We start from the raw sequence: 26,522 nt of genomic DNA on the forward strand, positions 1-26,522 counted from the left end.
TTCTACACTGTTTTCTCATTTCTTTCAAACTAAAACCTTTCATAATATTTTAACAAACTTCTTCATCTTTCTCACTTCTCTCAACTAATACAATAGTATTATATAGATATCAGCTCCCGTATTCAGAACTTGCTCCACGAATCTCAATCTTGGTCGTATTCCAAATCTCAAGGTCACATTCATAACCAAAATGTGGTTTACTGTTTATAGATACCAAGTTCAGATACATGAAACTTGACATAAGTTCAAACCCTAAACCCAAAACATTATCGTACCAACACACAGCAGAAAGTAAAAGAGAAACCCAATAAAACGAACCAACACACGTCAGGAAGTAAAAAAGACAACCCCAATAGAACGAGCAACATCATATGGTCCTTTATCATGTAAGATAGGCATCGCACTGCAAGAAGTCCCATATAGAACCAAGAGTACCACGAAGCATTTCCAAAACACAACTTTTCTCAATGTTCTGCTCCTGCAGACAGCAAGTGTATTATTCATTACAAGCCTTACACTTCCAAAAAGAGTTTCAAAAATACAAGAGCGCAGTAATTTACCTGTAACTTAGAGTTTAGGTCTTTAAGTATCAGTGTAATCTCCCTCTTGATCTCCCCTGTTCCAATCCTCTCATTGAATCTGTCAGTCTCTCTTACCCTAAGCCTTTGAGTTTGGCTTTTGTAAATAGTAGCTCTAACGTGACAAGCTTCAAATACTCTGTATCCATCCTCAGATGAAGCTTTACCGAAAGGCCACCTTAAACCGCCTTTCACATTTGGATCAACAGTCGCTGAACCCAGTAGTGCTTTAATGTTGCTTATCTCTTTATCCTGCCCATCATAGAAAGATCACCCAACCTAAGTCTAAAAGAGGCGTTTATCCAGATATATATATATATATATATATATATAATATATTACCAAAATTCAACTCACTGTAAGAGACGTCATTTTCCTTTTAGCACTGAGCATCAGTCTCATGTCGAGATTCTTGTCAATGCATGACACATCAACAACCATATGCCTTACCGGATTAAGCTCGGCCTGTGCAACAACAACAGCAAAAAACTCAAAGTTCAAAGACAGTTAGGTAAAAATCTGGCATGTATCAAGTTAATACCAATGATAAGATGAATTATATGGAGAGAACATGGCTTTTATCTTTGATTCTTGTTTTTATGTGTTGTTCTTGTTGGATCATTAAGGAATAAAGAAGAGATTTTACTCTAATTCTAATCACATACAGAAAGAACTCGAAACTTGCCTTGTACATACTGAGCCGTCCATCTTCCTTGAGGGTACATTTGCAGTTGATGGTTGCATTCGGACAAGTATGATGCGATACCTGAAAATAGAAGCCAAACACAATCAAATACATTCAAATGACATCAAAGGGACATATCCAAACACGTACCTTCACAGTGTATGTTTCCTTTTCTAAGTCAAAAGAGAATCCATGGCTTGGTACAACCTCAGACTTAATGTGTTGTAAGTAAGACGTTGGGACATCTGTAGAGAACGTCTTAGAGTTTTTCAGCGAACATTCACCCACAGGACCACCTTGATGCCTGGTTATATGTTGTAAAAGTTAGAAGAAGACATACAAAGAGGTTCTGTAAAACAAACAGATGTCAGATCAGAAGCTGAATCGCTTACCCATAGAAGAAAATTTTACCAAACCGAGCAACCAATCTCAATACATGATGATGCTCCTCCATTTTTGTCTTAGCTCGCTCATATGCCAACACAAGATCCTCCTCAACCTTCTCTGCTACTAACAGCCACTGTTCTTTTTTCTCTTCACTCTCTACAATATTCATATTCACATAACATTAACATATAAAAACACAGTTAAAAAAATACACAGTGCATCTTCTTTTGACTAGAAAGATCATAACACCAACAAAGTAGTCACAACTAGATGATGTTTGTATTGTCCAACACATAACCAAAGTCCAAATACTGCGTCAAGACACAAAAAAGTCTGCATAAAGCTTACACCTTTTTTAACTATTACAACACTAACAAACGCAGATCCTTACCGTTTTGGAGATTGTTGAGCATCAGTACCGAAGGCTTTTCTCCTTTTCTGCACTCGACATCTGAGGACAAGGGCACAAACTTAACATAAGAAGGAACCTCATCCTCAATTCCATTTGAACCAACAAGAAACCATTTGGAAATCGAATCTCCTGAATAGACTATCCGGTTGCATTTATCACTGCTACTGTTAAAGCTGAGGTTTTTCTTGAATTTTGCAACAAGAGAATCTGGAACAGGGGCAGGTTTGGTTGGATCCTTCAGATGCCTCTTATGTGGTGGAATATAAGACATGTTTAAACCTGAAATTCACCCAAAAAAAAAAACAAAAAACGAATTCAAGAAAAAGAAAAAAACTTGAACTTGGAGCTCAGAATATATCCAAAGGAGTGACGAGGTAAGAGATATATATTTAAGGACAGAGAATTCTAAGGTGGGAAGGTGAGAAGGCGAATTATACCCTTTAGTCGACTCAACGCCTTTTCATGTTCCTACAGAGAGAAGTAAGTAACAGTGAACTTTAAAATTAACTCATCGGTGACAATTTATATTGTGTTTTGTTTCGATAAGGATCGCAATTGGACAAGTCAATTATGAGTCCATAACCCAAAACTCAAGCTTGCGCTGGAAAAATCAGGTTCCCGAGGGGCCTCTGGTCTTTAAATGCAGGTTTTATTGAAACAAAGGTTTGGTTTTGATACGAATTTTGTGTAAAGTAACAATTTTTAAGTATTTTAAGCTTAGTGAAAAAAGGAAAAAAAAATGTATTTTTAGGCAATTTCTCAATTTGTTTTTCTAAAGAAAGTCTTTAAGCGTTGAGTTTTTTTTCACTCTCTCTCTCTCTCTCTCTCTTTCTTTGCCCCTACCTATATCCGCCGTCTCGAAACCACAGAAAATCCGTTTTTTAGTTTTTTCCAGCTAGTGATGTCGTCACATATCTAATGTGGTCGGTCACTACTTCAATGAAGACAGAGGAGGAGGAGCTTTTCTAGTTTCTTTCTTCCTTTGTAAAGTTTTTCCCTTTTTTTGAAATTGAAACAAAGTTGCCTGATCAGGAAAGCTCAAACAATGCCGTTGACGAGGTACCAGTCTCGTAACGAGTACGGATTAGCAGATCCGGATCTGTACCAATCTGCTGATAAAGATGACCCCGAAGCTCTGCTTGAAGGTGTCGCCATGGCTGGTCTCGTTGGTATATTGCGTCAACTCGGTGATCTCGCCGAGTAAGTTTTCTCTAATCTGTAATTGACTTCAAATCGCTGCAAATTCGGAATTTTTGGAATCTATTGTTCTTGACCCACGAGTTCTAAAGCTGCAATTTTTATCAATCTGAGAGCTTGACGAATCTAGATTTAGCTTTGGAAGTGAGAAAAAGTTTTGATTTTTTTGATGGAATTGACTTTAATTTGTGATGTAAGGTTTGCTGCTGAGATGTTTCATGACTTGCACGAAGAAGTAATGGCAACTGCTTCTAGAAGCCATGGTCTAATGGCTCGTGTACAGCAACTGGAAGCAGAGTTCCCTTCTATAGAGAAAGCATTACTATGTCAGACCGATCATTCACCTTTTTTCTCTAATAAAGGTTAGATAAATTGGTGTTGCTATATATGAACATTCATGATCTGGTCAGGTTGCTATGATGTTGGATTAGTTTAAGATGACTCTATGACTCTATTTTTCAGGTGTGGAATGGCATCCGAATCTACAGTTGGAACAGAGTGTGGTTACACGTGGTGACTTACCCCGTTGTGTTATGGATTCTTATGAGGAATGCAGAGGTCCTCCAAGGCTATTTCTTTTGGACAAGTATGATTTACTTTTTTTTCTTATAGTATTTATTCTCTAGTAGTTTGTGAGAGCTGAGGATGTAACGTGTTTTGATTGGTTTGATTAGATTTGATATCTCGGGAGCTGGAGCATGCTTGAAACGCTACACCGATCCATCATTTGTTAGGCTCGAAACGTCTTCATATGAAGAATCATGGGATAATATTCAGAAAGAGAAGAAATCACAGAAAGCAAAGGTAGTTGTACTGCTGAACGAGGCAGCTTCTTATATGTTCTTGTCTACTTTTCTGTTACATAGTAAAGAAAACCTACTTTTTAGTTAGGCTGTAGAAGTAGGAAAAAAGGAACTTAGCCTTCTTGGGTTTATTTTGGTTTCTGTTACATGGTAGATTTTCTGAAAAGTAGGATTTTTTCTATGTTCTTGTCTTAGCGTACCATTAAGTTTAGACAGGTCCAAAGAGGATGCTTATGCTCATGGTGTTTTGAATGTGTAATTATATCTTCTTCTTTGTACTTCTCATAGTTGTTCCTTCTTATCTCTTGTAGAGAAGAGCATCTCAATGGAGGAATGGAGGAACACCTGAAAATGCACTATCATCACATGCCAAGTGAGTATTATCTATTTTATGTATTGTATGTTTGTTATAATTCTCTAAGTTTCCATATTGGTAATTTGGTATATGACTGTTGAGTGACAATGGCTGCTTCAAATCATTCAACTGGCACAGATTGCATGAATTGTTTTTGGAGGAGCATTTAGAGACTCATCATCATTCAGATCCAGCGCGCGTTGTGAAGTTGAAAACTAGAAAGCTAGATGGGTGTACCCTTATTTCAAAATCAGGGGAAAGCTACATGGAGAAATTTGTGCAGACACGTGTAGATAGTAAAATAAGTTATGAAATAATCACCCAAAACCCCGGATTGTTGACATGGAATATGGATAGTAGTAGAGATATAGTAACCGATATACCTGAAATCAGTATGGTGGATGCTATGGAGAAGTCTCACGGAGGAAGCAGCGCAGAGGTCTCATTACCAAGTGAGCAGGAAAATGTGGCAAATGGTAACTTAAATGGGGGTTTGATTGAAAAAGATATAGAGACAGTGCCTGAATCTACTTCTTACAGTGAAGTCCCTGGTACAACTTTTACAAAGGACTCACAAACTAATTTGAACGAGAAGCCAGGATTATTTCAACAGAGGAGTTATTCTGAAGATTTGACCAGTGATGCTGACAATTATGTTGACGCACCAGCGACCATGGAGTTGGAAACAGAAACAGACGATGAGTGTAGAACTAAGAATAGATCAGATGCTTTGAAGGATGGGAACCATCATACATTTTCTGATGCAGATGAAGAGAGGATGGATGACCCACCTCAATTTTCATTTTTTCATTCAAATGGAAACACACCTGTGTCAGAAAATGGGAGAAGCTCATTTGGGAAACGGAGCACTAGTTATTCTTATTCGGACACTGCAAGCGTATCCATTGATGATCAGTCTGATGGAGAGAAACTTTCTGGATGTTTACCTTCTACTTCTAGTTTTAAGAGTGAGCTGGTTGACTCCATATCCCATGGAACCCCTGAAGCCAGCAAAGTGTCTAATGATTATAATGTTCAGGAATCAGTTAGTAGAAGCAATGTAGATGGCCAGGCATCATTAAAATCGAATGATACATGTTCAAGTCCAGGGCCAGTCTCTCAGAATGATGAATCATGTCCACTGACTGTTCAATCGTTAGCACCAGTAGACATTGGAACTTCTCCAGAACTTGATAGTCTTGATCTAATTAACGGAGGCAATGATGGAAGCAAGGTGGATCCAGCTGATTCTTCAAGATCTCGTGCATCTTATGATGCTAAAAACTCTAACTTCCCTTCTGAATCTTCGTCAATTAGTTCAACTTCTGAAGGAAGCAGATGCTATACTACCATTGAGAAGAACGATATGGTTGATTGTTCTTCAAATTTAGTAAATTCAGGCGCTAGTCCTCAAGTTTTTGTTGATATTCAAACAGGTGAACAGTTACCTAGCGGTGATAATGATATTGAGACAAACTCTACAGTTGCTTGTTCTAAAGTTGTAGCAAACTCAGGCAGCGATCCTGAAGGCCGTGATGGTAGTAGCCTAGCAGGGAAGCTGTCACCTTGCTCAGCTGGGATGGGGATGGAAGTTTTACCTGATATGCCCGATAAAGTCTGTGGTCCAAGTACAGTAGATGAAATTCATTTAAAAGATGCTCTGGGTGATGAAACTGATTGCGTGACAGTGACTAATGTAGTTGACGACATTGATTCTCAAAATTCAGTTGTCGACGTCAGTTCTCAAACTTCAGTTGCTGATGTTGGTTCTCAAAATTCAGTTGCTGAGATCTCCAATGAACGTGCATTTGGCAACACGGCTGATGTATCTGTTTCAGAGTCCCATGAAGACACACTAGAGAATGGAATCTCCATGCCTGCCGAAGTCAATAGTAAGCTGACTTCTGATTTTAACTCGGGAGGAGAGAAATTGGTGGGAGATTCTTCATCTACTTGTAGCAAGAGCGATGAACATATCTCTGATGAAGGTTTTCATGACCTTTCAGGGCTGGACAATGCAACTACAGACATTGTCCCGAACACTGAGCTTGATGTGTCTGATAATGACAGTGACACTTCCAGTGGTGGTGTTAACCATGCCGTTAGCCTGTCATCTACTAGTTTGAATGGTTCTCTGCCTTGGATCTCGACTAATACTTATCGATCGTCTTCTGAAGCTGGAGAGATTTGCCAAGACACAGTTGTAGAGTCTGATGGGACACTACCCGCAGACGAAAAACTAGAGTCAGAGATAAAAATAGAGAAAAGCCCACTGGAAGTGTCCTCAGAGGGTCTGAATACTTCCCTAGACAACAATGACCTGGCAAGTTGTGAATCTATAAGTCCCAAGCCATCTCAGGATCAAAGGGACAGAGACACAGAAACCAGTTATCCTGGTGAGAGCATTCTTGTTGATAATTGTGTTGATTCCTCGCCAGTGAATAATCTGAACCTCATAGAGAGTGAGGCTCTCGAGCAGACAGTTAGAGAGCAAACACCTTGTGCAAGCCATACAGTTCCAGATGAGGAATTTCTGCAGTCAAATGTTTTCGGAGGTTTAGAGTTTGTACCACAATCAGCAGGTATAGAATTGAACAGACCTAACCAAGAATTGAATCTGGATCCTACTTTTCCTAGCTTTGGCTTCATCCCTGAGACTACTCCACCCAATCAGGAGGACATGCCACCGTTGCCACCCCTTCCTCCTATGCAATGGCGTATTGGAAAGGTTCCACATACTTTCCCTACCTTCATGGGGGAATCAGTTCCACATTCTTTTCCTACCTTCATGGGGGAATCAGTCGAAACCAGTACTTCTGTTCCATCAGCGGCACCACCCACTGGTTCTAGCTTGGACGTTCAAATTGGGTCTAAATCACTAGAGTCTGTATCATTAGGAAGTGACGAATCAGAACAACTTCCTGGTGGGTTTGTGAACAATGCATCAGACAAGCCGGTGCAATCATCCATTCAGATCCCAACCATTGGCGCTGGTTTGAATAGTCAATATGACAGTTCTGAGCTCCCTACAATGCTTAATCAGGGGTGTATAGAGGATTTTGGTTCTGAAGTGAACAATCTTTTGGCTGATCAAGCAGTTCAGAACCACGAGCTCGTTTATTCACAAGAGCCGTCATTGCAGCAGCCTCAGGATCTATCGGCAAAATACGAAGATCTCAAGGACGATACAGATGTCGTTTATTCGCAAGAGCCGTCACTGCAGCTGCCTCAAGATCTATCGGCAGATTTGAAGGACGATACAGATGTGATTGTGTCACAAAGCTCAACCGATGATCACCATTGTCCTGAAACAAAATCCCTGACACCAACTCAATCAACAAAGATAGAAGATGAGAGTAATTGGGTTCCTGATACTTCAAATGCAGATACAGCAGAACCATCAAACACGTCAGTTCAGAAGATAATTCCTGGTGCAGTGGGAGATGCTATGTGGCCTGTCAACGCGTTCTCTGTTGCACCTACCTTGGACACAGATAAGCCAGAAGTGATCCCTACGGTTCGGCTTCCTCGGCCAAGAAGTCCGCTTGTTGACGCCGTTGCAGCTCATGACCGACGCACGGTAACAATTACATCCAGTCTGCAAATACCATGCCTATACTAAAAACTTTGACTCTAATCGCTTGTTCTGATGATTTTGCAGATGAAGAAAGTCTCTGAGATGGTCCACCCACCAATTAAATCAAAGCAAGATGACAAAGATTCGTTGCTCGCGCAAATTCGAAATAAGGTAGCAACATTGTTGTTACTGTTACACCATCCTTTTCTTCCTCTTTATTTGTAGTACATTGTGGTGATTTGTATCTTTCACCTCCGGCTAATGCACTACGTCTAAATGGTTCTATATCGATCATGTAAAATCCCAAATGCAATATCTAATCTTGTTAACAGAATCTGAGATTTTGGAGGTTTTTGACCCTGTTTTGTCTTATGCAGTCCGTCAATCTGAAGCCTGCAGCAGCTACACGACCAAGCATCCAAACTGGTCCTAAAACGAATATAAGGGTAGCTGCAATCTTAGAGAAAGCAAACACAATACGACAGGTCTGTTACTCTCTCTTCAGCTTCCTTTTAAAATATAGTAAACGTTTTCCAGTTTTTTCTTTGTTCCTTTTTATGGTTCTTCTTACTAATCCTAGAGACATCATGTAGTCCCACATTGGATCCCAAAGCAGTTTCTAAAGTGGAAACATTGAGTTATTAGCCTGATCATAAACCAAATAACTTATTGCACACACATCCTAACTCTCTATGACACTGGTGCAGGCAATGGCTGGAAGCGACGAGGACGAAGATTCAGATAGTTGGAGTGACTCTTAACTTAAATCCATGATCGTTTGGCTTTTACGTTGTGTCCGTTCTTGTTCCACGATGAGTGCGCAAGCGCTTTAGAGTCTCAGGTAGGTTATACAATTTCTATTTCGGACATATTAACATCAAAAATACAGTACTATCATCGCTTATATATCATATATGTATGTATATTGTATACTGTTTTATAGGTTTGTGCGTGTATGTTGTAAGTAAATTCCGGAATTTACATTAGTGTTACAAAAACTGTATGGGTTTTTTTTAATTTTCTTATATTCTTTTTCCTCAATAGAACATTCTTTTTAGTACCCTGTAATGTGTTGTCAATCATAGTTTATGTTTGTGTATTGGAACCATATTCTCTTGTACAAATTACTAACCTAAATGAGAATCCATTTGGTTTGGACACAGTGCACACACACTTCAATGGTGGTTACTACAAAGATTATAAACTGAACCGAACCAAACCAAAATTAAAACCATATCCAAACCGAACAAGAATAATTTTCTATTAATTTTATGTAAAACTGACCAAACCGTAAACTACATTGCTCAACTCCGCTGTCGGAAGAAGAATCCAAACAAAGAGATTAAAAATCAAAGTCTCAACTTCGTCTCTTTTTATTTATTTATTTTCTTATAAATTAAAAAATGGGAAAATCGATTCCAATCAAAACAGGGCTAAGAGGAGCGTCAGCTGCAGCAGCTGGGTTCATCAAATCCTCAAAACCGATCCGACCCGTTTCCTCCATGAACAGTCCCGGTAAAGATTCCTCCTCCCCCACCGCTACTGCCACCACCAGCGATAGTAGTAGCCGACGCTTTGTCCCGCTTTCTACGGTGGTCTCTGACTGTGCGAAGCGGTGGTTCAAAGACACACTTGAGGAAGCTAAAGCTGGGAACATAACTATGCAGGTTGTATTGGGTCAGATGTATTACTCTGGTTATGGAGTCCCTAAAGATGCTAAAAAGGTTTCTCTTTTCAATCTCATCATTCCAAAGTTTAGGTTTTTTTTTTTTTTACTTTGGTTGATTTGATTTGCAAGTTTCTTCCTTTTTGAAAATTTTGGATTCAATTCTATGATTAGGGGAGACTTTGGATTACGAAAGCATCAAAAGTTCGTTCTTCAGTGTGGAAAGTGAAAGATAAACGACCAGGTCCTTTTCTTTAATTACTAGTCAAATTAGTATATTGATCTTTTTTGGTTTTGGATATAAAAACTTTGTTTGTGTGTTTTGTGATTTCTCAGGTTACAACGCAAGTGATTCTGATTCAGAGTCTGATTAGTATAATCCTGATCGAAAGAGCTTGTTTTTTGTTCTGTTTTGTCTCAGTCTTGGATGTTCCAAGTTCCAGCAATGAATATATATATTATGTATCAGTGCAAATCATTTTGTAGCTCTATTTCTCAGATTTTTGTTTTCTTTTGTCTCTTGGTGGAAAAGCCTTTGCTGATATTGTATGATTCTAGCAATGAAAAGGGGGTTTTAGGTATTGTTTTGTCACTCTTAATTTTCCAAAGTAAACAATGTTAGAAGGGTTCTTCAAGTTGCAAGGATAAAATGTTCATAAGAAGCTCCATTTATGATTACATCCAGTTTAGTTCAGTAAGTAATTTGTACAAACTTATAGTTTCTCTGTTGACTTAGACAAGGAGTGGAACTGCAGGCCTTAGGCTGAGCTGTGGTTTCTTTGTTTGTTAGCCACATACTTGGAACTCAAAGTCATAGTTTATTTGGCTTTCTGCATCCTAAAGTCCAGAACTTGACTGATACAAAAGATGAATAGTAAAATAGTTGAATTGTATAATGTTCCTTCTCAAACTCTCTACTTAGCATCAGACTGGTTTGTTAACCAATGTAAACCATAATATAATTGTAACATGTTCACTTAACACACGAAACCATAAATATTCCCACAAGTTCTCGTTTCCTTCTTCTACCATCAGTCATTGATGCGACTAGTACACCAGTGTCTTAGTGGGAATATGTTATTTCATCCACCAATTCATCCCTTTTGAATTTCACCAAAATTAATAAAAGTAATTCTGAGTTTCCTGGATTCTGTTTCCATCATTCATTCTCCAAGCTCTGTGTGCGGCGCACAAATAAGGTTTTCGTTTCTTAGTTTCTAGCGTCAGTTGATGAGTCACTCATTTATGTTTTTCATTGGTTTCTTGGAGAATTTTCCAATTAGGTTACTCCTAGATTATTGTTTCTGTTTCTTAGATTGATTATTATTTATATGATTGTTTGTATATATATCGGAATTGTCGAGGAATGACTTTGTTGTCACACTCTAACGATCATCATGCAAATGTTGTCGATATACGCTAAAATAACAACAGATGTTATGTTCCGTTCAGAATTCCATATACAATGCATACTGACTCGTATGATCCATATTGAATCTGACATCTTTTAGCAGAACATGGAGAATGAGACAGAATTGAGAGTTGTTCAACAGGAAGAACAACAACGTCAAGGAGAAGAAGAGGAAGAAGCACAGCCACAAAACCAACCAGCCTTACGACGCCGTTTTGTGATTTATCTCTATGTTGGATATTTTCTTGCCAGATGGAGTGCCAGGTTTGTTTCTTGATAACATGTTTTACAATTCAAGAAGCTAAATAAAATGGTCGATTAGTTTCACCGCAAATCCTAACTTATTAAATATTATTATGGGCTAGGTTTCTTACTTGATTTAAAATCTTGGGTGAGTTGAGAGATGATTTGTATATGAGTTTCTTGGTTTTTTCTGATGCAGAACATGGGAATTCTCTGTTGCTTTGTATATGATCCACTTGTGGCCAAACTCTCTGCTTCTAGCAGCGATTTATGGCGCCATTGAATCTGGTTCTACTGCAATCTTTGGCCCCATTGTGGGGCAATGGGTGGAAGGAATGGACTACGTTAAAGTTCTAAGACTCTGGCTCCTGTTCCAGAACCTCTCCTACACCATTGCTGGTGGTGCAGTCATCAAGTTGTTGCTAGTTTCTGATCTCAAGTCTCAGAATCTCCCGGTGTTTGCAATCTTGGTTGTGTTAACGAATATTGCTGGTGCCATTGGAGTGCTTTCGACTCTTGCTGGAACCATTCTGATCGAACGGGACTGGTAAAATGCTTAGACCGTATATTTTCATAATTGAATGGAGGTTTATAGTGAGTTTATTTTGGCAATTTTGGCAACCAACAGGGCTGTGGTTATGTCAGAAGGTCATCCACCAGCTGTATTGACAAGAATGAACTCTGTCATTAGAGGCATTGATTTGAGTTCCAAGCTACTGTCTCCAGTCATTACCGGTTTGATCATCAGTTTTGTCTCTCTTAAGGCGTCAGCGATCACTTTTGCAGCTTGGGCTACTATCACCGCTTGGGTTGAATATTGGCTGTTCATTTCTGTGTATAGTGGTGTTCCTGCGATAGCACAAAGTAATGAGAGACGGATCTTGCGTTCCCGGACAAAGCCAGTAGAAGCAACAGATGTACCTGTTGCTATATCTACAGTTCCGAGAACAGAGGAGGGTTCTCAAGGAACCCCACCAAGTAGAACCGGAATCTTGAAGATTCTTGATAGAGTATCCAAGTCCTCTTTCGTTGGTGCGTGGAGAATATATTTCAATCAAGAAGTTTTACTCCCCGGTGTTTCTCTAGCTCTCCTGTTCTTCACCGTTCTCAGGTTCTCTTTCTTTCTCTTTACGTTTAAGAGTCATCAGATGAACATCCATTTCCTACCGATTCATCTATGTACCACCTTGACACAGCTTTGGAACATTGATGACGGCTACATTACAGTGGGAAGGTATACCTACATATATCATCGGTATAGGCAGGGGAATAAGTGCAACGGTTGGACTAGCGGCTACATTCGTGTATCCTCTAATGCAATCTCGTCTCTCAACGCTGAGAACCGGCCTCTGGTCCTTCTGGTCTCAGGTACATTATGTATAGCTAGTCTTTGTTAATTGTATTCTATATGAACCTAGTAGCACTTGACCATGTTATGGAACTTGAGTGATCAACAATACTATAAAGAGCCAATTGTTTATAAGGCATGAAAAAACAAAAGAGTCATAAAAGAAGGGTTCTTGTTCCTGCAGTGGAGCTGCCTTTTGGTCTGTGTTGGCTCAATTTGGGTAAAAAAGGATAAGATAGCATCTTACATGCTAATGGCTGGAGTTGCTGCTTCAAGGCTTGGATTATGGATGTTTGATCTTGCCGTCATCCAACAAATGCAGGTATGTTTACGTTTCTAAGAGCCTTTGGTAATGTTATAGTATTGTGTACTAAGAAGGTAATGTCTTTTGGTCATGTTTAGGATCTCGTTTCAGAATCCGATCGTTGTGTTGTTGGAGGTGTTCAGAACTCATTGCAATCGGCTCTTGACTTGATGGCATATCTATTGGGTATCATTGTATCCAACCCAAAGGTAAATAAAAACTTGACTGTACATTTTAAGGATCCATATAGTTGATGATTCCTTTTGTTTAGCCATCAAATGCAAATAAAATGTTTTATACAATATAAATTATATAATCGAGATCATAATGTATATGGACTGTGATTTCAGGAATTTTGGATATTGACGTTGATCTCATTCTCCACGGTTACGTTAGCAGGAATGCTCTATACAGTTCACCTCTACCGCATTAGAAACCACATTTTTCACTTTGAGAAGATTCCTTTGTTGAACAAATGTTTATTTAAGTTACTCCCTTCTCGTGGAAACATGTGATTAGTAAGTATTGTGGAATACGCCACCATTTCTCAAACATAGATGACTACTAATAATGGGATAATCTTATTGAAATGACCATAAACCTACCAAAAATGATTCAGATTGCTAAATTTATTGCTTAAAATAGGTCAAAAAACATAGTCAAAACAAAAGGTCATTGACAATTTTTTTGAGATGTTTTAGGACAAATCATCACTCTGTTTTTGTATGAAACTCACTTTCATGTATTTGCTAACAGCAATTAACATTTTCCATTTTATCTTTTGAGAATAAAATTCTATGTTAAAAGTCAATATTGAAAATAACATTCATAATCAGTGGTAAAAATACTAAAAATAGTTGCGAAAAAAAAACAAAAGACAGATATTTTTGTGGCCACTTAATAAAGTATTCTCTTATTATACGTTAAAAATAAAAATTAAGAAGATTGATGAAGTCTCTTCTTGGCATTCTCTGCTTCATCGGTTGCGTCAACTTGCATCTTTGTCTCCGTTAGATAAGCGTCCGTAGCCTCCTTCTCGTTCTTCGCCGTCAACTTCTTCGTCTTCCAAACCCAAAAACAAATACATCAACATGACGTTAATCAATTAAGCAATTTCATGAGTCACACCAAATACGTCATGTGATCACTGATTCAAGACCACATATAAAAATATCAAAACGAGGTCGTCTTATTGTATATACGTACCTGACCAACAAAAAAGGCCTTGACATAGCTAAACCCTTCTTGGCACGTGACTACCATGGATAAACAGTTCGTCTTCACCCGATCCGTAAGGGACTTCGACGACCTTTGTGATGACTCGGCTTCTTGCATCGCTCCTGCTGTTTCAATATAGGTACTTGAGACTTGAGAGCAAGGCTACAAATATATCTTCTCACTTTCTAGAGCCAAAGATGAATTTTTAACTATAAAGGATTCTGGAAGCAACTCTTGCCACGTCTGTTTACGTGTCAGCTGTAGAGATAACCAACGTGTATTAAAATAAGAGGCTTTTTGGGCTAAAGAATACTGTCATGATGACAGTGTCATCGGATCAAATAGATTTGCAACTTGCAAGTAATCGACACAAAATCCATGACGTGTAGTCTAGACGTCTAGTCCCACGTGAAGGACCATACCACACCACATATCGTGCAATGAGAAACTGATCACTTTATTTACCTAAGCGATTGACGATTTACACTACGCTTGAGAGTTGAGAACACTACCAATTTCTTGATCGGAAGGTCTATAAATGTGATCAAGGGTTACTGGAGTGAAACTCTTTTGACCCGTTACAATATTAGAATTCTAACTTTTAATACTAGTTTTGACCCGTTAAAAGAAAATACTCCAATCAAGAATTTTAAGTTAAAAATCATAGTAATTAAAACTAGTATATCAAGAAATACTTGTTTTGTTGTAAAAAAAAAAATACTTGTTTTGACCCGTTAAAAAATCATAGTAGAATTTTAATCTTACTAATTAATAGTAATATTTATTATATAGCTCTTAAATTTATATTCTTTAATTAATCATCTGAAAAAAAAAAAAAAAAAAACTCTGAGCTCAATTAAGAACTTTTGTCTAATCATAGAATTTAAAGCCTTGTAAATAAATGTAAGATTGAAACTAAAATAGCCGCACATGGGTTTAATATCGACTTTTTTGATTAGGAGAGGTTTTGCTATTCACAAACTCACTCCAAATCTTAATGATGTGCTTTATATAGAGAAAGATAGAGAAACCTTTCATTAGTACTACTACTACCTTGCCTACTTTAAAAATAGCAAATAAAAGACGAAAACAAATACTAGTAGTCTTTCTAAGAAATGTTTATTAAAAAGCTTAAATTTATATTTTTAAAATTAATAATCTGAGCTCAATTAAGAACTTCTGTCTAATCATAGAATTTAAGCCTAGGTTTTGCTATTCTATTCACAAACTCACTCGAAAACTTTACTTGATGAGCTTTCAAGAAAGATTGAAACCTTTCATAGTATACTACTTACTACCCTTACCTACTAAAAAAAAGAGTCAAAAGTTTCCAATATTCCCAATTGCTTACAAAAAATATCGAAATGAAAAAAAACAAAAATACACGTGGCAGTTAAAGGCATCCTAAGATGATGAAAGCAAAAGCATGAAGCCGCCTCTAAAAAACAAAACTTGTTCAACGTATTTGAGAGTCAAGGCCACAAGGTCTGACCATCTCCTTCTCCTTCTCCTTCTTCTTAATCATATTTTCAACGGTCAAACTTTTTATCACCTTCTCAGAAACTTACACTTTCTTCTTTTTTTTTTCATCTGTGACCCCAAACAAAATAAAATTAAAATTGAAAAAAAGAAAATTCACCAATCAGACCGTGCAATATATTTTATATATTCAGACAAAACGAACCAAAAATTACATAAAAACATTACAATCACTCTCTTCTTCTTCTTCTCCAAGCTCTCTCTTCCCCCTAACACCTTTCTATAAATATCTGATTATGGTCTTTCATATAACAAACTTTTCAACTTCGTATGGCTGCTTCTTCTCTTCTTACAATGGACAATAGCAGAACCAGACAGAACATGAATGGTTCTGCTGCTAATTGGTCACAACAAAACGGTAGAACATCTTTGGATGATCTTGAGATCCCAAAGTTCAGATCTTTTGCTCCTTCTTCCATCTCCATCTCTCCTTCTCTTGTCTCTCCTTCCACTTGTTTCAGTCCCTCTGTTTTCCTCGATTCCCCTGCTTTTGTCTCCTCCTCTGCTAACGTAAGCCTCTCTGTTTTTTTTTCTTTCTCAATTTCTTTTGCAACGAATCGAATCTTTGATTTATACACATCTTTCTATTGATATAATCCGAAGTAATATAAAGTCTTGAGTCAACGGTTTCAAAGAGATAGAGAGAGACTCTCAGAGTCAACTCTCTAGATTGTGTTCTTAGTTTTGTTTCGTCTCTTTTCTTGAATTCTTACCAAAATCCTAAATCTTTTATTGGATTCTTGCGATGGTTTTGCAGGTTCTTGCTTCTCCAACCACAGGAGCTTTGATCACAAACGAAAGTAACCAAACAGTTATAAACGAGGGAGAGAAGAAGAACAACAACAACTTTAACTTCTTCGATTTCTCATTCCAGACACAATCATCAGGAGTTACTGCTCCAAAGACGACAACAACTACAACGAACAGTTCTATCTTTCAATCTCAGGTATGTTCCTTAACAGACTCAGATCCTCTAATCCTTTTTTTTTTCTTTTATCTTTGTGTATAATAACTGAACTCTGTTTTGTGTTTTAGGAACAACAGAGGAAGAACCAGTCAGATCAATGGAGCCAAAACGAGACTCGTCAAAACAATCAAGCTGTGTCTTACAACGGAAGAGAGCAAAGGAAAGGAGAAGATGGTTACAACTGGAGAAAGTACGGACAAAAACAGGTTAAAGGAAGTGAGAATCCTCGGAGTTACTATAAGTGTACTTTCCAAAACTGTCCAACGAAAAAGAAAGTGGAGAGATCTTTGGAAGGTCAGATTACAGAGATTGTCTATAAAGGAAGCCATAACCATCCTAAACCTCAATCCACTAGAAGATCTTCTTCGTCTTCTTCCACTTTTCATTCAGCTGTGTACAATGCCAGTTTAGATCATCACCGTCAAGCTTCTTCTGATCAACCTAATTCCAATAATAATAGCAGCTTCCATCACTCTGATTCTTTTCCTATGCAACAAGAGGATAACACCACTTCTGATTCTGTGGGTGATGATGAGTTTGAACAAGGCTCATCTATTGTCAGCAGAGATGAAGAAGATTGTGGAAGTGAACCTGAAGCAAAGAGATGGTACGTTTCATCATCATCATCATCATCATCATCACTCCTTTAAACAAATCTTGAATTCTGAGAAAGTTCTAACATGTTTGTGTGTTTTCAGGAAAGGAGAAAATGAAACAAATGGTGGGAATGGTGGTGTAAGCAAGACAGTGAGAGAGCCGAGAATTGTAGTGCAGACAACAAGTGATATAGACATTCTTGACGATGGTTACAGATGGAGAAAGTACGGTCAGAAGGTTGTTAAAGGGAACCCAAATCCAAGGTAAATAACATAAACATTTGTGCTTGCTTGCTTACTCAATAAATCACAACTTAAGCTTCTTAAGAATCTCATGACCTTTTTGTTTTCTTTTACACTTGATGAATCTAACAGAAGCTACTACAAGTGCACAACCGTCGGTTGTCCAGTGAGGAAACATGTTGAGAGAGCATCACATGACACGAGAGCGGTAATCACAACCTACGAAGGGAAACATAACCATGATGTACCTGCAGCTCGTGGTAGTGGTTACGCCACAAACAGACCATCACAAGATGCTTCTTCAGTCCCAATTAGACCAGCTGCTATTGCTGGTCACTCCAACTACACTACTTCTTCTCAAGCACCATATACACTTCAGATGCTGCACAACAACAACAACAACACTAATGCCGGACCTTTTGGTTACGCTATGAACAACAACAACCTTCAAACGCAACAAAACTTTGTTGGTGATGGGTTCTCTAGAGCAAAGGAAGAACCAAACGAGGAGTCCTCGTTTTTTGATTCGTTTATGCCCTGAAGACAAAAAAAAAAGGAATCTGTTTGTTCCTTTTTGTACATTTCTTGCCACCAAAGGATTTTTACTACTTACTAGTGTGATCCTGCAGGATAGTAAGACAGACTACTAAAGTCTATAGTCCATAGAGAAATTTTTTCATTTGTTTCTTTTTTTTCACACGCCTGTAATATGTTTAATGTTTGTACGATAGAAACAAAAAAAAAACTGAATAAAACCAATCAATTTTTACATTTTTTCCACTTTGTATAATGTAGTATCAAAGAAGCACACTGACACACACAGAGTCACATACTCAAATTAGCATCAGCTATATGAACACATAAAAGAATGAGATTTACACATATTGCAAAGATCACAAATACTGTAGAAAAGGAATCAGATAAAAGAATGAGTGGAGAGTTTGTAACCGGAGAAGAGAGCAGAGAGAGCTAAAGAGATGAACGCAAAGATAGCCATGCTGATAGCTGCAGCCGCAGAATCAGAAAAAATGTTATCTTGTCCTTCTCTGAATCTGTTTGTCAATGGTATTGCAGACGACGCAGCTGATATGAGCAAATACGCTACAATCTGCAAAATTTTGCATCAAAGATCATAACTTTACAACATATACAATCTTGAAACTTTGCTAATCAGTTTCCACATTACCTGGTCGCAAGAGAAATCGACCAACAAAGAAGTCCGGCCATCGAAAAATTCTCTTTTTGAGAAATGTGAAAAAGTTTGCCACACAGTGTATAATGTTGAAATAATCGAGATCGCCAATACATATCTGAAGAGATAAGAAAATCTCAATTCAATCGAATTTGACAAAACCATGTTTCATAATGTTTTGAGTTTTTTTTTTTTTTTTATGTTACCTGTACTCTTCGTACTCATCGAAGTTTCGACCGTAACCATGTTTGTTAGAGACCGTAATTATGAAAGCGAGAAGAGAGAACAAAAGGCAAAATCCTCTCATGATCGGTGAAGCCTTCTTGATCAAATCCTCTCTTTTCCATCTCTGAGTGATCGTCGAAAACGTCGACGTTCCAGACGCCGGCGTAGTCGTCTTCTCCGCCGCCGCTTCCACGTCGGTGGCTTCAACAGGTTTCTGATTATCCGGATTCGTCATCCTATTCGATCTCAGGAATTTTTTGGGTCAGGTCAGAATAAGTTTTGCTTTAAATGCGAAGATTCGGGAAGAGGAATAACAAACTTGGAAGAAAAGTAAAACTCTCAGTTGTTGTAAAAAACACGACATATGTGTTAATTAAGGTTTCGAGTTTTGTAATGTGAAGAAAACGCGTGGTGGCGGGAGTGATTAAAATGGTAATTAACTAATTACATGTGATTTAAGACACAGATGTTAAATTCGACGCGTGCTATGAGGCGCACGGCGCGTAACAAACACAGTGCTGTGTGATGGGTGATTTAATCGTGGCTAGCATTTGTTTGCCTTTATTATAGCCAGCGAAGCCTTATCATTGGCGGAATTAAAAGAAAAAAAAAATATTTGAGTTTAGTTAACATTATTATACGACCATTGTACATATTTTTATTATATAATTCGTATAGGATTTGTGATGTTTTGATTCCGTAACTTTCGTGCTAACTGCTAAGGATATGGAATACTTCTTCAAAAGCTTAATTAAGACATATAAGAGAAATCTATTTAGGAAACCTTTGGAATTAAAGTTTGGTTTGGAGGTTTGTGGATACAGTTGATTTGATTTTTTGTTTTTTCTCATTGGAGGATTGTGTTTTCAGTATAAACATGTGAGAAAGGATTGTTAATCTTTGTTGTCACCTCAAGAATTAACCAAGAAACATGTGCTATTCAAATATTATTGTCGGCCATTTCTGTTAAAATATAGAAGTAAAAAACATGTGCTAGCTACTAATACTATATATAACATGCATGATATAGGAATTAGATTGTTATCGAGCACAAAACCAGAACCAAAACTTTGTAAAATACTGCATGTGTATCAGAGCAAGGGGTAAGTAGAAGTCGTTTTGTTGAATCTATATAGAGTATGTTGTGTTCATCAGAAACACCAAATAATTGAGGGCGATCCTTCCTCATTCTAACTGGAACATTGACCAAGGCAAAAAACAATAAATATGCATTGAATTAAAACGGGGTGATTGATCAAGAAAAGTTTTTTGAAAGAAAAAAAGGCATAAAGAAGTTCACTAGAGAAATTGCAACGGAGTCTTGTGTCAAAAAAACAAAAAAAAACAATACATTACTATATAATTGACATTGTAAACATGATAAGTGACAAAAATGCTTATAAATGTGAACATTTCCATCTTCCAGCTTTTGACTAATTCTTCTGTAAGATTTTTCAAACCAAACCATTACTAGATTTTGCTTAAATTTTCAGCAACATTTGACTTTAAATAGGGATAGATTGTTCAGTTGTAATAGAACACTTTTTTAATATATATAATGAATTAAGCTCTAAGCGTTTGGTTATTCTGAGAACGATTTTCATTTAGTTACATCTAAAATTTTCGATAAACTGGATGTGCATGCAATTTCCATAGATATCCATATGTTAACTGTGGCTCGTCAAATGGTTAATTTTTTTTTTATTTATACCAATGTGCCTAGTATAGTGAAAATACTTTTAGTCCCTATATCGAACATTCGTTAACATGTGAGTTCTTAGGATGTGAGGTTTCTAAATTCTACCCATCTTATATTTGTATACGAAGAGGATCTCTAGCAGCTAGCAGGTCCTTCAACATCACGTTGTATATATAAAATGTAAAAACATTTATTTCTTATAATTTTGATCATAACTCAGATAAATAATATAACAACAATTTAGACATGAACGAGTGATCTTGATGGATGAAGAAGACGTCAATGTCGTCAGAGAAGATTCGGAATGGCTTTTGGAACTTTAGAGTTCACAACCTCAAAAAGAATAATTAAAATAAAAAAAAAATAAAAAAACTTTAGAGTTCATCGTGATGGCAAAATTACCAACATTTTTGCATTGACCACCACTGAGCTTGGCGGTAGCGTCACGTCGAGTTACGGTAGGGTCAAGTGTTTGAACTTTGACGTGTGTTTGAGATTTTATTGAAAGAGCACAATTGTTTTTTTTTTCTTCTAAAGAACATTTTAATTTTGATTGTTTTAAAGAGTACAACTGTTTTCTTATCTCATATAAGATGAAGTCTCTCGTTTGTGTGATGGAAAAAATAATAATCTAATCTATATCATATCATAGTATATATCCGATTATTTTTTGTTTACATCATATAAACCAAACATTAGTCTAATTTAAATTGGCTGACAAAATGTTTTTTTTTTAAATTAAAAAAGAATGGATAATCTAGAATGAAAAAAATGGGTAGTCTTTCACCTAAAATTTGACAATTTTCCCATGTGTATCTAGCTAATTCATCATTTCATTTCGTACGTATGTTTAGACTTTAGAGGTAACTTTTTTTACTGGTGTTGTAAATGCTCCATTAATTTATTGTGTTAGTTAAAAGTAAAAACTAATCAATAAAAAGTAAAGAAAGTAAAAAAATCAACCTTATATAAAAAAAAAAGGAAAAAGATAAATGAAGCAATACCCAATTAAAAATGGGAAAAATCTTATGTCAATTGATTTATATAGAATCTATATCTTCATAATTTTGTTATTAAGTTATTAACATAGGAAAAAATCATAAAAAAAAAGTCTTTTAATTAATCTATCAACTCAACATATGTAAATTAGTACTGTAAAAAAGAGATACTAATAAAATAAAAATAATAAAATTATTAAGAGTGTTTGGATAAACCTAAAACGAAGGGGGCGCATGAAAGGCACCACCGACTAATAGAAGCAATACAATTAAAAGGACCCAGCCCCGATTTCACCACCCGGGTTTCTCTTTTCTTCTTCTTCTTCTTTCTCATTTTCTCTCATCACCTATCATCGTCTTCGTCATCTAATATCAATCTTTCGTTTCCTTCGCTGCCAAGAATCGAAATTGGATCCGAATCTTGAATCTGCAACTCGCCCCTTTAATTTCCTTTTTCACGGTAAGTTTCTTCCTTTGTCTCTCTCTCTCTCTCTCTCTCTTGCCCACTATCATCATCTATCTCACATTGCACCATGACTTAATTCGAGCTCGTTTCCGAACTGGGTTTTCTTGGTTTTGTTCATTACTTATATAAATCGAATCGATTCTTTCAATTTGTGAATGTGGTGCGGTCTTCAATTTGATTTCAAAATTTGTCGCTCCTCTTGCATTTTAGGTTTGATTCTTCTGAAGCCCTAATTTTTGCTCAAGTTTTTTTTCTGGAGCTGGGGAGCAAAGTATACTTTCGATGGTATACAACAACCTGGCAGGAAGATTAGGGTTAGGGTTGAATCATTTCTGAAAAAAAAAGTTTAGGGTTTTTGGTTTGATTACGGTTTGATAAGGAAGAAGAAGAAGGAAAAAAAGGGTTGGTTTGAGAGGATAATGTGTATATTGTGTGTGATTCAAAAGTGGTCTCGCCGGGTTGCAACGATGCTGCCTTGGTTAGTCTTACCTTTGATTGGACTATGGGCTCTCTCTCAGCTTCTTCCACCTGCTTTTCGTTTCGAAATCACTTCTCCAAGGCTAGCTTGTGTATTTGTCCTTTTGGTTACTTTGTTCTGGTACGAGGTTTTGATGCCTCAGTTGTCTACTTGGAGGGTCCGCAGAAATGCTCGTCTTAGGGAGAGAAAGAGATTGGAAGCTATGGAACTTCAGAAGCTTAAGAAAACTGCTACACGTCGCTGTCGTAACTGCTCAACGCCTTACCGTGACCAAAACCCTGGTGGTGGGCGATTTATGTGTTCTTATTGTGGGCATATTTCTAAGAGACCTGTTTTAGACATGCCTGTGCCTCCAGGGTTGGGACTTTCTGGTTCTGGGATTTTGAAGGATCTTGTAGGAAGAGGTGGTAAGATGTTGAATGGGAAGGGATGGAATGAGAATGGTTGGATGCACGGGCAAGAATGGCCAGATAACAGCACATGGACTAGCGAGTCTGCCCATTGGCGGAGTAATAATAGTGGTAGTACATTTGGTGAAGATGAGAATTGTTTGGTGGAAAAATCATATCCTAGTGGCGTTGTTTTTGCTTGCCGACTGCTTACTTCTTTTTTCATGAGCATTAGGTGGCTTTGGAGAAAGATTTTTAGCTTTACCTCTTCAGTTGATGATTCGTCAACTGATGCTGACCAGAGACGATTGTTGGCTAGGCAGGGTGAGAATGGGAACAGCTATCATGAGAGTAGGGTTGAGAAAGCACGCAGAAAGGCTGAGGAGAAAAGACAAGCTAGGCTAGAAAAGGAGCATTTGGAGGAAGAAGAGAGAAAACAACGAGAGGAAGTCGCAAGATTAGTGGAGGAACGGAGAAAGTTAAGAGATGAGAAGACTGAAGCCGAGAAATGCAGCAAAGCATCATCTGCTTCCAAGGAAAAAGATACCAAAAGGGAGGCTGAGAAAAAGCGTCAGGAGAGAAAGAAAGAAAGAGATAAGGCCTCTAGTAAGAGCAATTCCGATGCCGAAGAGCTTGATAAGAGAATAGGAAAAGATGCTGACCATAAGCGTGAGCTTGAGAAAAATGATCATTTCAGGAGCCCGAATATTGAAAAGAGACTTGGGCATGGTGTAGATAGTAGTGCTACTAGTAACAGTAACATGACAGGTGCTGGCGGTAGGTACTTTGATCGTGTGAAGGGTACGTTCTTCTCGTCTTCTAAGGCCTTTACGGATAACCGGTTCTTTGGAAGAGGTGTCAACATGTCAGCTACAACTGCAAAAGAGAATAAGCCAACCATTGGCTCTGTAGACCATTCTCATGCACCTGCTCAGATTAGGCATATTAATCCTCCTGAATTTGTTGCTGGAAAATCTGGTTCAAATGGAGGGGAAAGGAATACTAATCGTCATGTAAGTGTTCTTGCCAAATTTCTTATGCCATTGCAATCTGAATGATGAAACTAGTAATCAATCCTCTGTTAAACTAATCTTTTTTGTGTATGTTTAGTTGATAAGATTGCTCTGTTGAAGTAGGTTCAACTTTAGATTTTGTTCTAGTTTTCGTCAACTTGTTTTATAAAGGACACTTAAAATTATTATGATGTTCCTCTCAGGTTATTTCTGAGCCGCAACCAAGTGGAGAACCTAAAAAATCATGGCAGCAACTATTTGCCCGTACGCCATCTGTGCCTGCTTCCTCCAATGTTAGTGTTATAAGTCGACCTAGTGCGAAGCCCAGAGATGTTCAGAGTTCACAGGTTCCTAGTCAAGATCATTCTATACGAACCTTTGATAATCCAATCAGTTTTGGGCTCCCATCACCATTCACTATACCTACTACATACTCCAGCGGATCGACTATCAGTAGCTTAGGTTTCTCATCTTCAAGAGATAATTGTCACCCTCAGCCTGGGGAAAATGCTCGTACTTTTATGCCTGAAGAAGAGCGTTTTGAAGATCCGTGTTATGTTCCGGATCCAATATCTCTTCTGGGACCTGTTTCAGAATCACTTGATCTAAGGGCCGAGTTTAAAACTGGTGTAGGACTAGAAAAATCCCACTTGTTGAAGAATGCACCTTTTTGTGAGGTCAATAAGCCATCTCCGATTGAATCTCCCTTGTCAAGATTACGAGTTGCAGATGAAAAACAGGTTAACGATGGAAGTTGGCAAATGTGGAAGACCACCTTTGGCCAAGACCTCCTTCTACCTTCAGAGAATAGTAGATCTAATGAGGAAAATGCTGTGCATCATGTGCCTCATAATAGGACATCATCGTTATTTGCAAAAGATGACCCTATTCACAGTGCGTATTCACACAGGAAGGACTACTTTGAAAATGATCAGAGAAGTGGCGCGTTCAGTCCCATTGCTGGTCCAAGCAACCATGATCCCTGGTCACAGAAAATGTTCCTCCCAGGATCATCTGGCACAGAGAGTCTTTTGTCACATAGTCGACCAGAAGAATCCAGCCCGAATAATGTTGTATACATGAGTCCAACTGGGATGGCTCCAGACAACCCATTTGAACTCCCTTCTCCGAATCACTGGCTCAAGTAAGACTAGTTTCTGAACCTCTGGTTCATATCTTTGCTCAATATACTTGTGGACATGGCTGATATAATAATAATGTGTCCAAGGAGACTAGGTTGAAGTAACAGAGTAACTTTTTTTCCTAGGCTATAGAGCAGCTTATGCCTGTAACATGATTTAGAGTTGCTCGTTGACATTCTGAATTACATTAGTTATAAGATTAGGTTTGTTTAGAATTTTGAACAGTAGCAATGAAGAGGACTGTCTAATGATTTTTGTGTTTTGTTAATAATGTGTAGGAAAGTGAAGAAGACTGGGGATGGGACTGGGAGGCAATTTGTGGAGGGTCAATTCCTAAACCAAGATGTACAGTCGTTTTGGTAGTCATAAATTCAAGAAAGTTAAAAGAAAAAGAAAAAAAAACAAACATTGAAAATCATTTTGGGACACAACTTTCGCAGATATACCTCGTCTGTCTCTCTGTCCTCTGGTTTTCTTTAACCTAAGATTTTGAGTTTTTACTTAAAAAAGATGGTTAGCTTCGATTAGACTTACATACACTTAACAACGTAATTACCGAAAGCTACTATTGCTTTATAACATCCCTCTCTCTCATTTACTCTTCGAATCATATTGAGGCATACTTATCTGAGGCAAAAAAAAGATGTTCAAGCCTTCTATGAAAGGAAGATTATACTGCATATATTTTTGACAAGATTAATTTTCGTAGGGCCTTTTTCAACCATATGCTGGTAGCGTTTTTTAGCTTACGAAAATTTTAATTAATTATGTCATAAATATATTTTTGACAAGATTAACTTTTGTATTTGTAAATTTTGGTTTAGAAAAATATAATTTTCTAAACAAGGACTAACAAATACTTCCATCTCTTTTATTTGGCACACCAATTATTATTATTTTGGTCTATTTGACACACCAATTAAGAAAATACAAAACAGTTATTTAACTTTTTTACATATATATATATATATATATTATATAAATAAAAAATGAATTCAACCAATAATAAAATATAATGTAAAATAAAATTGGTCAAAAAGAAATTTATGACATTTATTTTTTTGCATAAAAATTGAATATGGCTTATTTGAAACAATTTTTTTCTCCTAAAATTCATTTATATTAAAACAGAAGGAGTATACGGATTGAATCGATAAGACAATCCATATTTCTTCTTGATAAGATATGTAAAACAGACATGAGATAACTAAAAAATTGAAAATTGGCTTTAGTTACATTTACATATACGTAATCATGTAAAATATCTAAAAGTTTAGCTACTTGGCATTGAGTATTGTTGTAAAGAATGATTTTGATTTATAGATTTGGTTTATTATAGGATTGATAGTGGATGTGGCATGTGGATGTGGGTGATAATTGATCAAGAACAA

At 37.3% G+C, this 26,522-nt stretch overlaps 8 protein-coding genes across 11 annotated transcripts; 5 read left to right on the forward strand and 3 right to left on the reverse strand.

Moving 5' to 3' along the window:
• Window positions 1-149: 149 nt before the first annotated feature.
• Window positions 150-2,664, reverse strand: LOC104785572 (uncharacterized). Of its 2 annotated transcripts, XM_010510813.3 has the most exons (8): window positions 2,500-2,664; window positions 2,042-2,341; window positions 1,656-1,806; window positions 1,414-1,567; window positions 1,264-1,344; window positions 936-1,043; window positions 561-830; window positions 150-478 (listed from the first exon to the last, which is right to left on the reverse strand). In XM_010510813.3, exons 2-8 carry the CDS (start codon window positions 2,331-2,333, stop codon window positions 383-385), a joined length of 1,152 nt encoding a protein of 383 aa, XP_010509115.1. In that variant the 5' UTR covers window positions 2,334-2,341; window positions 2,500-2,664; the 3' UTR covers window positions 150-382. The 2 variants fall into 2 exon arrangements, with proteins under 2 accessions (XP_010509115.1, XP_010509116.1); XM_010510814.3 differs by lacking the exon at window positions 2,500-2,664 and having other exon boundaries at window positions 2,042-2,495.
• LOC104785575 (protein SCAR2) lies at window positions 2,620-9,054 on the forward strand. The gene is made up of 9 exons (XM_010510815.2): window positions 2,620-3,262; window positions 3,458-3,621; window positions 3,722-3,845; window positions 3,934-4,063; window positions 4,374-4,435; window positions 4,556-7,997; window positions 8,079-8,165; window positions 8,372-8,479; window positions 8,702-9,054. Exons 1-9 carry the CDS (start codon window positions 3,108-3,110, stop codon window positions 8,753-8,755), a joined length of 4,326 nt encoding a protein of 1,441 aa, XP_010509117.1. The 5' UTR covers window positions 2,620-3,107; the 3' UTR covers window positions 8,756-9,054.
• A 235-nt stretch (window positions 9,055-9,289) lies between these two features.
• On the forward strand, window positions 9,290-10,241 carry LOC104785576 (uncharacterized). The gene is made up of 3 exons (XM_010510816.3): window positions 9,290-9,718; window positions 9,835-9,904; window positions 9,997-10,241. Exons 1-3 carry the CDS (start codon window positions 9,398-9,400, stop codon window positions 10,032-10,034), a joined length of 429 nt encoding a protein of 142 aa, XP_010509118.1. The 5' UTR covers window positions 9,290-9,397; the 3' UTR covers window positions 10,035-10,241.
• A 253-nt stretch (window positions 10,242-10,494) lies between these two features.
• Window positions 10,495-13,556, forward strand: LOC104785577 (solute carrier family 40 member 1). 2 transcript variants are annotated; one of them, XM_010510817.3, is made up of 8 exons: window positions 10,495-10,859; window positions 11,175-11,335; window positions 11,514-11,861; window positions 11,943-12,425; window positions 12,511-12,682; window positions 12,847-12,984; window positions 13,065-13,175; window positions 13,317-13,556. In XM_010510817.3, exons 2-8 carry the CDS (start codon window positions 11,178-11,180, stop codon window positions 13,479-13,481), a joined length of 1,575 nt encoding a protein of 524 aa, XP_010509119.1. In that variant the 5' UTR covers window positions 10,495-10,859; window positions 11,175-11,177; the 3' UTR covers window positions 13,482-13,556. The 2 variants fall into 2 exon arrangements, with proteins under 2 accessions (XP_010509119.1, XP_087369275.1); XM_087513149.1 differs by having other exon boundaries at window positions 10,607-10,859; window positions 11,172-11,335.
• Window positions 13,557-13,766: 210 nt separating this feature from the next.
• LOC104785578 (uncharacterized) lies at window positions 13,767-14,373 on the reverse strand. The gene is made up of 2 exons (XM_010510821.3): window positions 14,173-14,373; window positions 13,767-14,028 (listed from the first exon to the last, which is right to left on the reverse strand). Exons 1-2 carry the CDS (start codon window positions 14,299-14,301, stop codon window positions 13,903-13,905), a joined length of 255 nt encoding a protein of 84 aa, XP_010509123.1. The 5' UTR covers window positions 14,302-14,373; the 3' UTR covers window positions 13,767-13,902.
• A 1,345-nt stretch (window positions 14,374-15,718) lies between these two features.
• Window positions 15,719-18,300, forward strand: LOC104785580 (putative WRKY transcription factor 33). Its single transcript, XM_010510823.3, has 5 exons — window positions 15,719-16,233; window positions 16,481-16,669; window positions 16,759-17,297; window positions 17,389-17,550; window positions 17,662-18,300. The coding sequence occupies exons 1-5, from the start codon at window positions 15,994-15,996 to the stop codon at window positions 18,068-18,070; spliced, it is 1,539 nt and encodes a 512-aa protein (XP_010509125.1). The 5' UTR covers window positions 15,719-15,993; the 3' UTR covers window positions 18,071-18,300.
• On the reverse strand, window positions 18,260-19,343 carry LOC104785579 (CASP-like protein 4B1). 2 transcript variants are annotated; one of them, XM_087513150.1, is made up of 3 exons: window positions 18,928-19,343; window positions 18,716-18,839; window positions 18,260-18,630 (listed from the first exon to the last, which is right to left on the reverse strand). In XM_087513150.1, exons 1-3 carry the CDS (start codon window positions 19,179-19,181, stop codon window positions 18,589-18,591), a joined length of 420 nt encoding a protein of 139 aa, XP_087369276.1. In that variant the 5' UTR covers window positions 19,182-19,343; the 3' UTR covers window positions 18,260-18,588. The 2 variants fall into 2 exon arrangements, with proteins under 2 accessions (XP_087369276.1, XP_010509124.1); XM_010510822.3 differs by having other exon boundaries at window positions 18,260-18,637.
• Window positions 19,344-21,812: 2,469 nt separating this feature from the next.
• On the forward strand, window positions 21,813-25,510 carry LOC104782289 (uncharacterized). The gene is made up of 4 exons (XM_087513148.1): window positions 21,813-22,103; window positions 22,320-23,989; window positions 24,193-25,133; window positions 25,410-25,510. Exons 2-4 carry the CDS (start codon window positions 22,529-22,531, stop codon window positions 25,492-25,494), a joined length of 2,487 nt encoding a protein of 828 aa, XP_087369274.1. The 5' UTR covers window positions 21,813-22,103; window positions 22,320-22,528; the 3' UTR covers window positions 25,495-25,510.
• The last annotated feature ends 1,012 nt before the right edge of the window (window positions 25,511-26,522 follow it).

Source organism: Camelina sativa, chromosome 5 (genome assembly GCF_030686135.1).
Source record: "Camelina sativa cultivar CO46 ecotype springtype chromosome 5, ASM3068613v1".
Classification (NCBI taxonomy): domain Eukaryota; kingdom Viridiplantae; phylum Streptophyta; class Magnoliopsida; order Brassicales; family Brassicaceae; genus Camelina; species Camelina sativa.